We start from the raw sequence: 14461 nt of genomic DNA, 5'->3' as shown, positions 1-14461 counted from the left end.
TTGGACTTCATGCACTGAGGCAAACGGATGTCTCACTACTGGGTGACGCATTTATGATGCAGATGATGCAGATACTGAGAGCTGGACGGGACATTTACTCACCCTGTTAGCTAATGAGTGACTGAAAATTGAGAACAGAATGGATACACTGACATGATCACTCAAGTAAGACACTGTCTTCAAAGCCAGTGATAGGATAGAGAGGCAATTTGAGTAACTAAATTGTTACTTCTCCTCATCTTTTTCAACATGAACAATGGCATTTTCTACTGTTTTGAAAGCTCTGACATCAGTAGTTTGAGGCTGTGCTTTTTTCTTTCCCGACACAGCTGCAGAGTCCCAGTTCTTCCAGTATTTAGTGTAGCTGCAGGCTAAACGCGGTAGAAAAGTGCTGTTCACATGGGACTGACATTACCCGGGGAATTTGAATGATCCAGAAATATCTGTCATTTCATCATTCTGTAAGGAGCATTTACAGCAGATAAGAAAACTCTGTATTCTACTTGAATTTACCAAACTTAGTAGTGATGAAAAGATGGAATAATGCTGAAAATTGAAGCCCATGAATCTGACCCCTTGCTGTGGAACACCACAGTTTCCTGAATTTGGACCAAAAAGGCTGTCGATGCCTTAATTTGGATCAGTCTGGACAGCCTACACAGTTCTAAACTTGAGGCATGAAAACTGTGAAATGACACAAATCTTCCCAAAACTTCAGAAAAAAATGGACCACAAACCACAGAGACTGTGTTTCCAGTAAATAACAACTTTGATTTGACAAAATGAAAAAAATATATACCGTTGTGTGTTTTAAATTTCTACATCAAACATTACATATGTGACAGATTCATACTGGACTGAGACACAGATATCTTCCGGGAACATTACTGATACTAAAAGTCTCCAGATGAGGCTCGTTCCCTGTAAACAGTGCCTATTCATTTTACCTGTTCCATATTTTTTAAAGCATAATGTGTGTAATTATTGTCCATCACAACACTCCTAGTGTCTTGGTTGTCATACAAAACCACCACATTTAGACCTACATGTGGTTGACCACCAGGAGGATATGACCCACTGTTTCCTTTTGTTATTTGTTTTCATTTGGAAAAAAAAAAAAAAAATTCTCCTATTTCACTACATGTTCATGAAAGACCTACTTTTGTGTGCGACATGAATTCTTTTTTTTCTCTCTTTTTACATTACAAGAATAAAATAAATAAATAAATACAAATAAATAAATGAATAATAAAAATAACAGATTAAAAAAAAAAATCACTTAATGGGAGCAACTGGGGCCGAATAACTTGTAGCAATGTTGTCGCACTAACTAGGTTTTCCTTCTGTCTAAATTTCTGCTTGTGTTGTTAGTTGCTTTGGACAAAACTTCCAAATGAAACTGTAGAGCTGTAGAACATTACAAAGAAAGCCAGACGTGGAGGTACACTATCCTCAGGAGGGCAGTCATGGCTCAGTGGTTGAGTCTGTTGTCTCTCAATCACAGGATTGTTGTTCGATCCAAGGGGCAACATCCCGTTTAGAAAAATGAAGCCTATGCAGAAGTGCTCAAATTTGCTGTTCATTGAGAATCTGCATGAGACTGGCTGCAGAAAGACTGGAAACCACATACACACCAAGCCAAAAAACAGACTTTAACCGCATTAAAAAGTGTATTTCCAGCCTCTTTTCAAAACCGCTTAGGTCTGAAAACCTAATTTTACTATCAGCACACACTGTACAAGGGGGTGATTTTTTTTTTTAACTCTGCAGTTTAGAAGATATTAGGATCATCTGATTGTCCAATCAGAGACACAGCTCTGAACACATGACTGACAGGCGCCTTGTAGCTGTTAGAAAGAAGCTCAAAGCCGTGTCATAGAAAATATGGCTGCATCTGCAGATTGGCTTTATTTCACTTGATCAGGACGATCAGGAACAGAGGGGTAACGTCGCAGAGACTACGTCCCATAGTCTATACAGTCTATGGCTTTACCCCAGCAAGACACTGAACCCCAAGCTGCTGGTCAGCTGTGTGACCAACATGAGTTAAGGTGATGACAACTTAAACCAGACATTAGGCTATGTTCACACATTCTAGAGAGACGCACAATTGTACCTAACCTCTTGTTCAACATGCTAGTCCAGTTAGTGGCAGTAATGCACAAATATGTGTGTTTGCGAACTGCCGGCAAACCCTGAAGAAGAAAAAGTTCTGTGCTGTAGACATAAAAAGGGAGGTGGGTGTCATGCCTTAAATCCATTTCAACGCAACCCCCTCACAATTTTGCCGGATGCCACCACACACTGTTTTTAACATAAGACCATGATTGAGACGACCGGCTGCCACAATATGCACACCAACACCTTTCTGTGTGATGTCATCAGTGTTCAGTTGAGCATGCTGGTCACTTCACAGGCATGAGCTGTTCACTTCCCATTATGCAGACAGGCTACATTTAAAGATGTAATGTGACTAGCCAAACAAAAACTTGGATTTGAGCTATAAATTGGAATCAAGGATTCCCGTAGTTTGGTGACTGGACTATTCTGGTCTGCTGTCTGTTAAGACTTTAATCGATCAAGAATTCAAAGGCGTCTGAAAAGCAAAAGATAAGTTGCTCCACTCATGTCTGTTTCTGTACTGTACCATCTTACGACGCCCCGCCAAACGCTGCAGCAGCAAAGGAATCATCAAGAAAAAACATAAACTTTAAAGTTAGCAGAGTTTTGCAGTCATATGATGGATTCAGTTCCACCCTAAGGAAAAGCTACCATGACTTTAGTTCCTGGGGAATATAGATGAGCATGTCAGTTCCTGTGTAAAGTCAGTGCAGCACATGACTGCCATATTAAAGCAACATCTGTTGCAGACATCTCCCAGCATTGATGTATTTGATCATTGCTTTTCCATTACTGAAGCCTCACCCTCGCTTTCAACTTGAATGCAAATCGGCTCTCTGAAATCTCACGACTTGAACTCCAGGAACTCATAAACAGCTGCAGGAGCCACATTTGTAATTTCAATCTCCATTTCCTCGCCTCTGTAGCTGTTTTGACAGCAAGTTGACATTTGGCTGAATGGATAATTAATGCTCTGACTGCAACAACAAATGACACCGTTATATGCGGAGCTTAATGAACAGCAAGCATTATGGGCTATTTTACTAAAACATTTGGCACATTCAAATGGCCTGTGATGGTGATGGGCTGCTGGAGGACCCAGATGATGGAACCAGCTCATTCTGACAGGGACTGACACATCTAGATTGACAGCGTGTGTGCGCTTCACCGCAAAAACACACAGAAAATAAGCAGCAAATGTGACTGCACTACATGATCACAATGCAGCTGTGTAAGGAAGACAGCACCAAAATCAAAACAAATGAAAATACATGTCCGTTCTCCATCAGGGTGCATTCAAAAACTCTAAACTTTCACTTATGGCTCAAGCTGTTCCACGACCACAAACTAGTCTTCTAAAATCATCATTAAAGCCTGGGAGGAGCGTTTTTAGAAACCAGTCCAACCCATATATATATATATATATATATATATATATATATATATATATATATATATATATATATATATATATATATATATATATATATATATATATATACACACACAATATATACAAACTTATTCTTTCATTTTGGCCCTTAGTGTTAATTGTTATGTGCTAATGATGGTCTTAAATCAATACTTTTTTTTTATTATTATTTTAATCATGTGCTGTTTTTCCCTGTCCGCACACCTTGGTTAAGGCTGTGAAGTACTGACACTGCTTACTGCTATCACTGTGCCGAAGAATGATGACACAACTGTGTTTTTTTTCAATGATACCATTCCCTTTAAAAATTTCCAGAAGAGTAAGTTGACAAATCAAAACTATGCACCAAATGCTTGTGTCAAATAGAATTGAAATATCATCAAAGTACTACAAGTCTGCGCTGTCACGGAGGAGCAAAGCATACAAGTGCAATAAATAAGACTGATGGCAGCGGCTGACAGCATCACAACAACAGACAGAGTTTTACAATTAAGTGTGTGAGATGACACCTCAGGATGAATCTGAATAAGATAACTGTGCTAAACACTTCTGAATATTTCTTAATAAGTAACATTCATACACTTTACAGAAAAAAAAGCATCTAACTGAGAAAGTGTTTTGAAGCTGTCTCATCCCTTTAGCATTTATTTAAGAGCAGAGACCAAAATTCAATGCTGCAAATTATACTTAATTTTCATTGCATTCATTTGGTTTCCAAATTAAGATACAGGTAAAGATAATGTACTTTGTTTACACTGACTCCAGTAAGATTAAATTTTGAAGTTCTGTAAGTAGTCGTGCTGGAAGTAAAACAAACAAATAAAAACACACACACATACAAAACAAAAAAACAAAAACAAACAAACAAACAAACAAACAAACAAACAAACAAAAACCTTCCTGACAGCCTTTTAACATATTTCCAAGCCTGACTTTGTCTCTCTATTCTCACAGGGGCATCCTCAGGAGCCGGCAGCTGATGGAGATGATTGACTTCTTGGGAAAATGTTACATTTCAAGTTAAACTGGTGACAGATCACAAACAGTGGTACCTTGAATTAAGAATTCCCAACCAGCGAGTTTTTCAAGATACGAGCCATCTCTCAGATGTTTTGTCTTTTTCTTTTTTTGTGCTTTAAGTTAAGATCTAAAATTAGGGCTATGAGCCAGCTTCAGAAACCCCACGGACAGCGCAGCGAATGCTACAGCGAGCGCTGTAACCTCCACCTAGCATCCTGTGTCTTACTCATTCACATTAAGTGGTTAGTTTGCAGAGAGCATCAGTGTTGTGCTTGCAGATATTTTGCAAAACTGTCAGACCTTATATGACACTATATAATGAGACTTGCCAAACTAATTTCAGAAACATTCTGAAAGGGAGGATGAAACAGACCAAACTGGACGTATAATTATTGAAAACAGCTGCAGATGAAAGTAAGAAAAGTATGGCAAAAAGGAAAAAAACAAAACAAACAAACAAAAAAAAGTGAATACATTATACATTTACTTGTTTTTTGGGGATCTAGAATGGATAAATAACATTTCAATTAATTTCAACAAGGAAAATTGATTAGACATACAAGTAATTTGTGTTGCAGGCTCCATCACAGAACAAATCAACCTCTTCAATCAATGCACTGCTGTATTTCAAACTTTGCGTGTATGTTTGATCAGATGATGATCTCTAAGTTCACTCATAACTAACACTGCTGTGAATTACACACTCAGGAGCTTAGCATCTGACAACAGCTAAAAAGAATCTGGGCACAAAGCGTGAGTAAGAGGCTCCAAACAAAAGCCCTTCTGTTGTCTCCCAGAAGCTGCAATATTCATTAGACTGACTCTAGTTCTGGAGGGGACAATAAACAAATCATGATATGACTATATTTGAAGCTTCAGAAGAAGTGCAGCCAAAATGTGTACAACAATCGTCCTGGTGCTTGGCCTGTTTCATTACGCAGGATCTCGTGTTAATGTGTGTATGCACAGTGCTAAAACTTTAATTGAGGAACACAAAAACCAAAATGCGACCTCTCAAAAAGCGACTCCACTTCACTCTAGACTTTTGTCCGACCACTGTCCTGGTTTACAGCGTCTGATTTATTTGTAACCTCCTGCACTGTTCATAATGCTGGGCTGTATTTTGTGCTGTTTATGGCTCAAGGCTGGCACTCACTTTTATAATACATCAATGAATCATCTCATGTAAGCAACTATAAGCACCTAATGGTACACAATCCCCATGCACTGTGTGCCTCTACCTATAACAATACCGAGCACCGTTCCTTTCAGAGCCTCTGCGTACAAACACAAAGGTTTGATTTGTATTAGATGGCTCTCCACAGGGAGCACTTGTTATTTGTACAGTCAGCGGTGAGGCGGGAGGCAGTGCAGCGATGTCGTAGGGCTTGACAAAAGTGAAACATGTCGACGTAAGGAAATGCTCATTTCAAGCTTAAGATGCTTTGAGAGACCCTGCACTTGGTCTGCTGCCAAATAAGCAGCTGTAGGTTTCAAACTTTGCCCCAAGAGGTAAAATTGAGGCTGAAAATGTACTGGATGGGTATATTTAAAGACATGAATCAACACTTTGTCCAGGTGTTTCGGTGGTTGCTTCCTTATGCCTCTACTAATATGTGATTAAAAACCAAATCAGTGTTTGTTTCTTTGATACAAGAATCAGAGGGTAAAAATGAAAAGATGCTGTTCAGAAGGGAATCTGTTTTTCTGTAAACAGTTATTGTGCTGGGCTAAATTAAGCTAATCAGCTCTGACAGACGTGAACGTTACAGCCTGATCCAGTTCTGTCACGAAAATAAAAGAAGTGTTTTTACCACCATGTTGAGCTTGCCCCTTTGCTTGATCGTATCAATCATCACTTCAGTGTGTTTAATGTGTAATTATGATTGGTCATAACCCTGTTGCGATAGTGATTAGTCCTGGGACATCCTGATCACACACATTAAATCAAATCAATTACACTAAAATCAGTGAAATCCAAACAAGTGTCTGAGTGGAAAGGGGCTATTACACGTAATTTCAATCACCTGATGAGTCCAGGAAAAAAATCTTCTAAAGTAGCAAACAAAAATGATGCTTGAAGACTAAGAAGCTCTTCCATGAATGTACTTGTTTAATTTCTTAAGTTAAGACAAGCAAACTTTTCTTACCCCATTGGCTGAATTCTTCACACATAGCAAGCAATTCAGGCCTTATTTTTGATGATTACTACCTAAAAATAAGACATTTTTTTCTGGATTTGTCAGGTGAATGTGGCTCTTATTAAAGGATAGGATAAGTAGAACTTTTCTAAAAAAGTAGAATGTCAACTTTTACAGAAATAATCCTGCACAATCTTCTCCTTTGGGCCTCTGTACACATGTGTCTGTGTCTGCCTCAACCCCCTCCTCAGCCTGTATGTTGATGTTTTGGTTGTACCAGGATGTTTCTGGGTGGAGAGTGGGTGGTTACATCAGCCAATTACAGTGTACCCAGTGTTCAAGTGACTTTGCGTGTTGATGATAGCAAGTGGAAGACGATAATGGACGTAGCATGGAGCAAAAAAAAACAAAGCTGAAGTTAAACGAACCGTGAAACAGATAAAGCTTTTTCCTAAACAAAGGTGAAGCCTGGCTCAACTTTCACTTGCTTTCTGGAACCTGGAGAGCAGCTTGAGACGAAGAGCAACGCGAGTTGGTTTTCTCACCAGGTATGTGTCAAATACCCATTATTAGCTTGCATTACCATGCCAAGTAAGGTATAAGGCTCTCGGGTCTCTCTTATGTAGAAATGCAATGCTTCAGGTAGTTTGCTGGGCTAGTGAATGTCTTTACTTTAGGGATGGGTACCGAATTAGGTACTTTTGTTGGTGCTGACAGTAACCTGTCAAAAGTACCAGGTACAGATTCACATAAAAATTGAAAGGTACCATGTTTAGGTACCTAAATACATCCTTGTGACTGAGAGGGACTGGAAATACGTTGAATTGAAAAAAAATTGAGATTTGATTTTTAGACAGATTAATACTTTTTACCAAATACACACAAACAAGTATCAAAAATTGGTACCTTTAAGTACTGTTAAGTACCATTAAGTACCGTTAAGTGCCGTTGAGTACTAATACTGATTCCCAGGTACCAGGCATTGGTACTATATCATTTCAAATGCGAAAAGTACCCATCCCTAGTTCACATAGTTACAGTCTGAGACAGTGAGTGTGTGCTGCTGCTGGCACTGAGCCAAGGAGGAGGAGCCCACTTGGATTTTGTGTTTACTGACAGGTAATGAAAATTCCTGCAGACCCTGCCTTTAAGTTTAATAAGACATAACTTAAAGAAAGACAAAAGCACAAGCTTCAATTTCTTTTCTTTTTTTCCAACCAAGAGTCAATCACGTTTCACCTCTATCTTTCTTATATTTGGAAAAAATCAGTTTCTTCTGAGGCTGGTCCTTAGAGTTTGGAAATAATGACAGCAAGTGGGCACAGATGTAAAAGGTCTCATTTACCACAAAGCTACATCCTGTCCTGCAATCCAGGCAACAGCAGCAGAGCTGGTGAGAGCATCTCTAAACTGATCTCTACAAAGTCACTCCAACCCTTAGAGGTTGAGTGATAGCAACAAAGTTCAAAGCAGTGTCAGACACATTTTCTATTAAACTGATGCATGAAGTTTTATCATCTATGTTCCATCACTGTCTGTTGACTGAGATCTGTGGAAATATTTATTCAATAAACCACAACTGATGTCAACAAGAGCTGGATCAAACGAGCAGACACTTATGTTTGTTGCAGTCTCATTAAGACTTATAGGAAATGTTTTATCTAACACAGAAAAATCTGCTTCTTTGGATCGGAAGTAAAGCTATACACAAATTTGCAATCCATCCAAATGTGTCATCACATTTAGGAAATGAAGGGATGTGAAACATTATCCTGTCTTACACACAGCTGCGCTCTGGGCAGCACTCAAAAAGATGTCCACAGCCATACCAACCACCTGAAGCCTCTCTGACCTCTCGAAAGCTTTTCAACTTCATTTCTTCACGAAGGGGAAAGGATCATCCATCTTACTGACAACCTGGAATTATGAAAAATAGCAGCGGCTGACAAGTAGGGTCCTCGAGATGCAGGGAGAGCTGAATGCAGATAGCCAGGTGCTGAGTCCTACAGGCGTTGACACCTGCCATGGCACTTGTCCTAACAGGGATTCAGTATGTCTGAATTCAAATGGGATGTGTAATGTTCATCATAAATGACTTGCTGCATATTGCACCTGTCTTGTTTCATAACTATGTGAAGGGAAGTGATGCAACAGATGTTTGACATGCAGACATCTGCCAATATGAGCCGGGATTATTAGAGGTGTCACATCGGCTTTGTGGTTTGTTGCGGTGCTATGTGATTATAAACATGATGTCAGAAACAACAAGGAACATTTTCTCAACATGACTGCCTGCTTGTTCAGGAGGTGGTGACAACATATTGCTGTTTTTGCTTGGGGATTGTAAGGTGAGGAATAAGTCATGAAGATTAAAAGATTACAAAGGATAACTCAGCTTTATTGTCTATTATTATTTTTTATTACAGCCCAGGATGTGCATTTTTTTTCTTTCCTGGATTGTGATTGATGGTTTGGTGAACAAAGCAAAGGATAGCAATGAATGAGGCTACAGTTTATGTCCTGATTATATTTTTTCTGGGCTACATATCTGATGAATAATCCCCTAAGCTCTTTATCCAGGAATGAGTTGTCTCTGCTGAATATGCAGCAGTGTGCCAACGACATTATCATATGGTTTATAAGCATTCTGAGCTGATTGCAGCCAAGTGGTGATAAGACCAGTGGATGCAAAAATAATGCCCATTGTAGGAAAGCTAATGACTAAACTGGAAATGGTTGCAATCCTTAAAAGTTGCTGTGAATCAAATGGATATGAGCTACGTCAACCGCTCCTTGCAGGTATCAGAGCTGAAGACTTCTGGACACCCTCTAATTTTAGTTTGAAAAGCAATGCTGTGTTGGTGTGTAGGCCTGCCATCCTTTTTGAAGCTTGGTGTCACAGTGGTGGGTATGATGCATATTCGTGTTTCCTTCTTCCCCCAAAAAACGACCCCTGGACTGACAAATTAAACCACACACCTCCATGTGAGAATAATTTCTGATGTTTATGTCACATAAAGTGAATGGAAGCATGACCGGTAGATTTGTTTTGCACTTGCTAGCGAGGTTTTCTTGAGCAGCCTGCTGTGTCATGCCCACCTCTGTGGCCTATTACAAATTCCTGATGGCATGAAGAGCAGTGTTGAGTCACCGCTGACCAGCTTAACCCAGCATCTTATTTACTTCCCACTGCTTGTTGTAGCTTCAAAGTATTTTTTTTTTTTTAAATCAGTTTACCGGCATCATCCAGGGACAGGTTAACATCAGCCGGATTTATACTTTTGATGCTGGAGGTATATCTGATGCATGTGAGAAGGGCTCTGATTGAGTGCGAGTTGGGATACTGTCTGTCTAAAGACAAGCAGCCTTAACCTGGATTGATCAGTTTAACCTATCTTATCAATGATTGCTGATGTTGCATTGTTAATGGTGCATTTTATGAAGCTAATACTGAATACATGCACGGAGGAAACCTTTTGATGCCTGTTTTCACCATCATATTAAGACTAAATGTGAATGAATTCTCACATTATTTACATCTTTAACCATATGAGTAAGGACTAAGATGTAGTCTGAAAATTTTTTATGTGAATCTGTTATTTGAAACGCCAATTTTTACCTTATGCTTAACGTCTCACTGGGCTTGTTTCAAATGCGTCAAAATAGAGTCTGCATGATTTCCCTAAGAAATCAAAAACTTCTACAGGGATAATCCTGCTCAATTGTCACCTTTGGGCCTCTTGACATATGTGTCAGTGTCTGTGTCAGCCTCAACCCCTTCCTCTGCCTGTATGTTGATGTTTCAGTTGTATCAGAAGGTTTCTGGGCAAAGAGTCAGTGTGGTTACCCCAGCCAATCACAGCGCTCCAAGCACGCAAGTGACTTTGCATGATGGTGACAGCGAGTGGAAGAAGCTATCCCAAGCAGCTACGATAGTGGACGTAGCATGGAGCAAGAAAAACAACCAAAGTGAAAACCAAAAAGGCAAACAGATAAGCTTAGCTGGACTTTCACTTGCTTTCAGGCACCTGGAGAGCAGCACAGAATGAAGAGCAATGCAAGTTGTCTTTCTGCTAACAAGACGTGTCAAATACCCGTAATTAGCTTGTGCTAACATGCCAAGTCAGGTGTACAGCTTGAGTCTCTTTCATGGAAACACAATGCTTCAGGTGATTTCTGGGCTGCTAAGTGTGTTTATGTAGCTACAGTCTGAGACAATGTGTGTGTGTGTGCTGCTGCTGGCACTGAGCCAAAGAGGAGGAGCCTACTTGGATTTTGTGTTTAATAACTGGAATGTAGACCCTACCTTTAACATCTCACATAGCACCTTTGTTTTTGTTTTTTGCCATGCTTTCCCTCAGTTGTCTGAAGTTTTGTATTTAGTTTATATACTCACATCATTTCATCAGTATGAATGAAGAAAATCCTTCTTCTAGAGATGCGTACCTTTCACATTTGAAATGATATGGTTCTGATAACCTGGTAATTTGTATCAGTGCTCACGGTACCATTTTTTTATAATTTTGTGTGTGTTTATGCAGTAATTAACATTATTTGGTTTAATTATAAAATCCCAAAGTTTTTTGGTTTAACATATTTATTTCTCAACAGTCACAAGTTGCGTGTAGATAGGTTAAGGTTTACCCATAAGTAAGTATCTAATATGGTACCCATTTCTACTTCTTCCACATGAAAAGGACTATAAACCAGAAAAAATCTGAACCGCAGCAGAAGTCAGAGTGGTTTTTACCTGTTTTACCAGTGTTCTTCATCGTCGTCTTGTTAGAAGATTCAGTATCAAACCCCTCCAGTGTCAGTTCCTGAAACTCTGTGGACACTTTCGCGTCCTGGTCCACAATGTTGATTGGTGACTGGTTTCTCTCTCTGCACTCTGGGTAAGCCGTCAGCCATCCCTCATCTGGCCCATATATACCTGAGGATGACAGGGAAAGGGACAGGGTCTTATCGCTGCAGGAAGCGAGTTTGTCGGGCTTTCGAGGCATTCATCAGAGGAAAATGACATTTCAGAAGCATCTCATGTCCTCTGAAAACAGCTGACAGTGTGCTCTGCCAAGTCATCTGAATTCCAATTAAACACTGCACACAGAATGAACATCATGAGCCCCAAACAGAGACAGCTCCTGAAAAGGCGAAACGTTTTCATTCATGTGGTAAATAGAAAATTTCAAAATGTCATCATCATGAGGCTATTATGTATCCCCCTGCTGCCTTTGGTGCCTTCTTTCATATGAAAAAAATCTATATTTGGTTTTGCACTGCTGACCTCCCTCTGAACTTCCCCTCAGACAAGCCATCAGCAGTCAGCCTCAATCTCACACAGCGTCACTGAGCTGACAGGGAACCCTAAAACACCTTAAACAAGTCGTGAGAAAGCTGGTGGGTGTGTATGTGTGTGTTTGTGTGTGTGTGTGTGTGTTTGTGTGCACAGGCATCCTTTGGCAGTCGGTGTCCACAGAATGAAAGCCTGGGGCCATTGGAGTCACTTTTTCTAGAGGCTGTGAGAGACAGATAGTCAGAGAGGAGGCTGGGACTGAAATGTCACAGGCCCCTGCTTTAACACCTGAGTGTTTACCCAAAGATCAGGGCTGGAGCCACCGGGCACACTGGGGGCAGGATGCTGCCCGAGGCCCTCCTAACCCCATCAGACACATCAAACTCAACACATAGAATATGATAGCCTTAAAAAAATCAATATGCTGATGTCATTAATCGACATCTCAGATTTGTAACAGTTCAGAATGTATTTCTTTACATTCTGAACTGTTACAAAATGTTTTTGCCTTCCTACTTTACAAAGTAAAGTGAATACCTCAAGCCTGACATCTTCTTTCTCAAAGAGGCAAGAGGAGCCTCACAGTCTGACCAGTCAGGCTGAACTGAATAGAGCCATTCTGGTACACAGGGTTTTTACCTTCTGCTCCTGACCCTCACACTTGGATCGGATTGCATAGCAGCAAATGGCTAGCTGGTGATCTAGCCTGCACAGCAGTCATCATCAACAACGTTAGAAAGATAATTTAATGTTTAAAGGAATATTTCTTTTCTAACATTGGTACAGCTCATTGTAGAGTTGAAAAAAAAACATACTATTATTCAACAGAGCACTACTGGGCTGATTGAGAGTCTGCTGCCTGCCCTCCAGTTTGAATCACATGATGTGCTGGGCTACAGCCAGTTCTTCTCTGCTGTCTCAGAATAGCAGCTAATGCTAATATTTTCCTATCCAGAGTAAAAATGAAAAGGAAAAAAAAAAGAAAAACTTCCCAAATTAAAAAAAAAACCTTTGTTCTTCATTCAATAAGGAAAAAGTATGCATACTCGTCTTACTGTCATTAAGTTAATCAGCAAGTTTATTATTATTATTATTATTATTATTATTATTATTATTATTATTATTATTATCATTAAAGCATTTTCTATCGTGACTGACAGAGGACTGGAAAAAGTATGTTATCTGAAGATGAGGTGACAAGACATGTAGCTGTACAGAAGAATGCTGGATTCAAAACGAGAAATAGTTATAATTACATCTTTCCCACATCAAACAAAAAATATAAAGAAAAAAAATGATTTAAAAAACAACTCACTCCAACTGTACAATCCAAAAGGTCTACACTAAATATCCAGTAGAAACTCATATCAACTCCACATAGATGAAGCTTCTTATTCTAACTCAGGACTCCTAACTTTTGTCTTAAGAAACTTGACAATTAAAATTTTCTTAACCTTTTGGTTGATAACTTCCCTCCTTATGAGCACTTAGGCCCTCATGTTTGCTTTTTATACTTTGAAATAAGATGTTTATCTCAACTACTACTACAACAATTACTTAAAGGTAAGGTCTGCAGGATTACCCTTAAAAAGAAGAATGCCAATTTTTATAGAATAATCCCACTCAGTCAACACTTCTGGGCCTCTATACACGTGTGTCAGTGTCTGCGTCTGCCTTAAACCCTCTCCCCAGCCTGTATGTTGATGCTTTGGTCGTATCAAGATGTTTCTGGGTGGAGAGTAAGCGTGGTTACCTCAGTGAATCGCAGACTTTGCATGTTGATGATAACAAGAGGAAAAAGCTATCATTGGGATGAAGAGCATTGCAAGTTGGCTTTAGGCTAACCAGGATTGTATCAAATAATTATGAATAGCTTGTGCTAACAGGTCAAGCCAGGTGCATGGCTCTCAAGTCTCACTTGATGCAGCAGGTGGTTGCAGCTTCAATCAGAGGCTGTGGGTGTGTGCTGCTGCTGGCACTGATCCAAGAAGGAGGAGCCCAGTATGAATTTGCATTTAATAACTGGTAATGAAAATTCCTGCCTTTAAGAGGAATCATTAATAGATTCACAGAGTATAAGTTCTACTGCACAAAACAGTGCAGTTTTTAAAGACATGAGCTCTAAGTTTGGCATGCCTTGATATTCAATACCTGCAAAAGATGACTCATATTTCTTCCTTATCATGAATAATGAAAATATGCTTTTTATGGTGTGTCCTCCAGTCTGCTGACCACTCAGAGTGTTTTTTACATCACCAGCCAAATTCACCAGATCATACAGTCTGCTATGTAAAGCACCAATGATATTATCACACCCTTCCCTTCACCAGTGGTGCAGTGCTGTACTGAATGATGTCTTGCCCAAGAACACTTCAGCATGTGACCACCAGGGACCGAACCCTCGACCTTCTGATCCACCAGACGACCGACTCAACCACTCAACCGCATCTGCTC

At 39.7% G+C, this 14461-nt stretch overlaps 1 protein-coding gene across 2 annotated transcripts in view; it reads right to left on the bottom strand.

The window, feature by feature from the left end:
• Positions 1-14461, bottom strand: part of LOC141787971 (receptor-type tyrosine-protein phosphatase gamma-like) — a 613454-nt gene that overhangs the window by 218989 nt on the left and 380004 nt on the right. For both annotated transcript variants that reach the window (XM_074666742.1, XM_074666750.1), the window contains one exon: positions 11465-11647. In XM_074666742.1, the coding sequence (XP_074522843.1) occupies positions 11465-11647 (183 nt within the window). The remainder of the gene's footprint in view (positions 1-11464; positions 11648-14461) is intronic.

This window comes from Halichoeres trimaculatus, unplaced genomic scaffold (assembly GCF_033239565.1).
Source record: "Halichoeres trimaculatus isolate MK-OKI-2021-1 unplaced genomic scaffold, fHalTri1.1 fHalTri1_scaffold_1, whole genome shotgun sequence".
In the NCBI taxonomy this organism is placed as follows: Eukaryota; Metazoa; Chordata; class Actinopteri; order Labriformes; family Labridae; genus Halichoeres; species Halichoeres trimaculatus.
The sequence above is the reverse complement of the archived record's forward strand: the minus strand, read 5'-3'. Positions and strand labels throughout refer to the sequence as shown.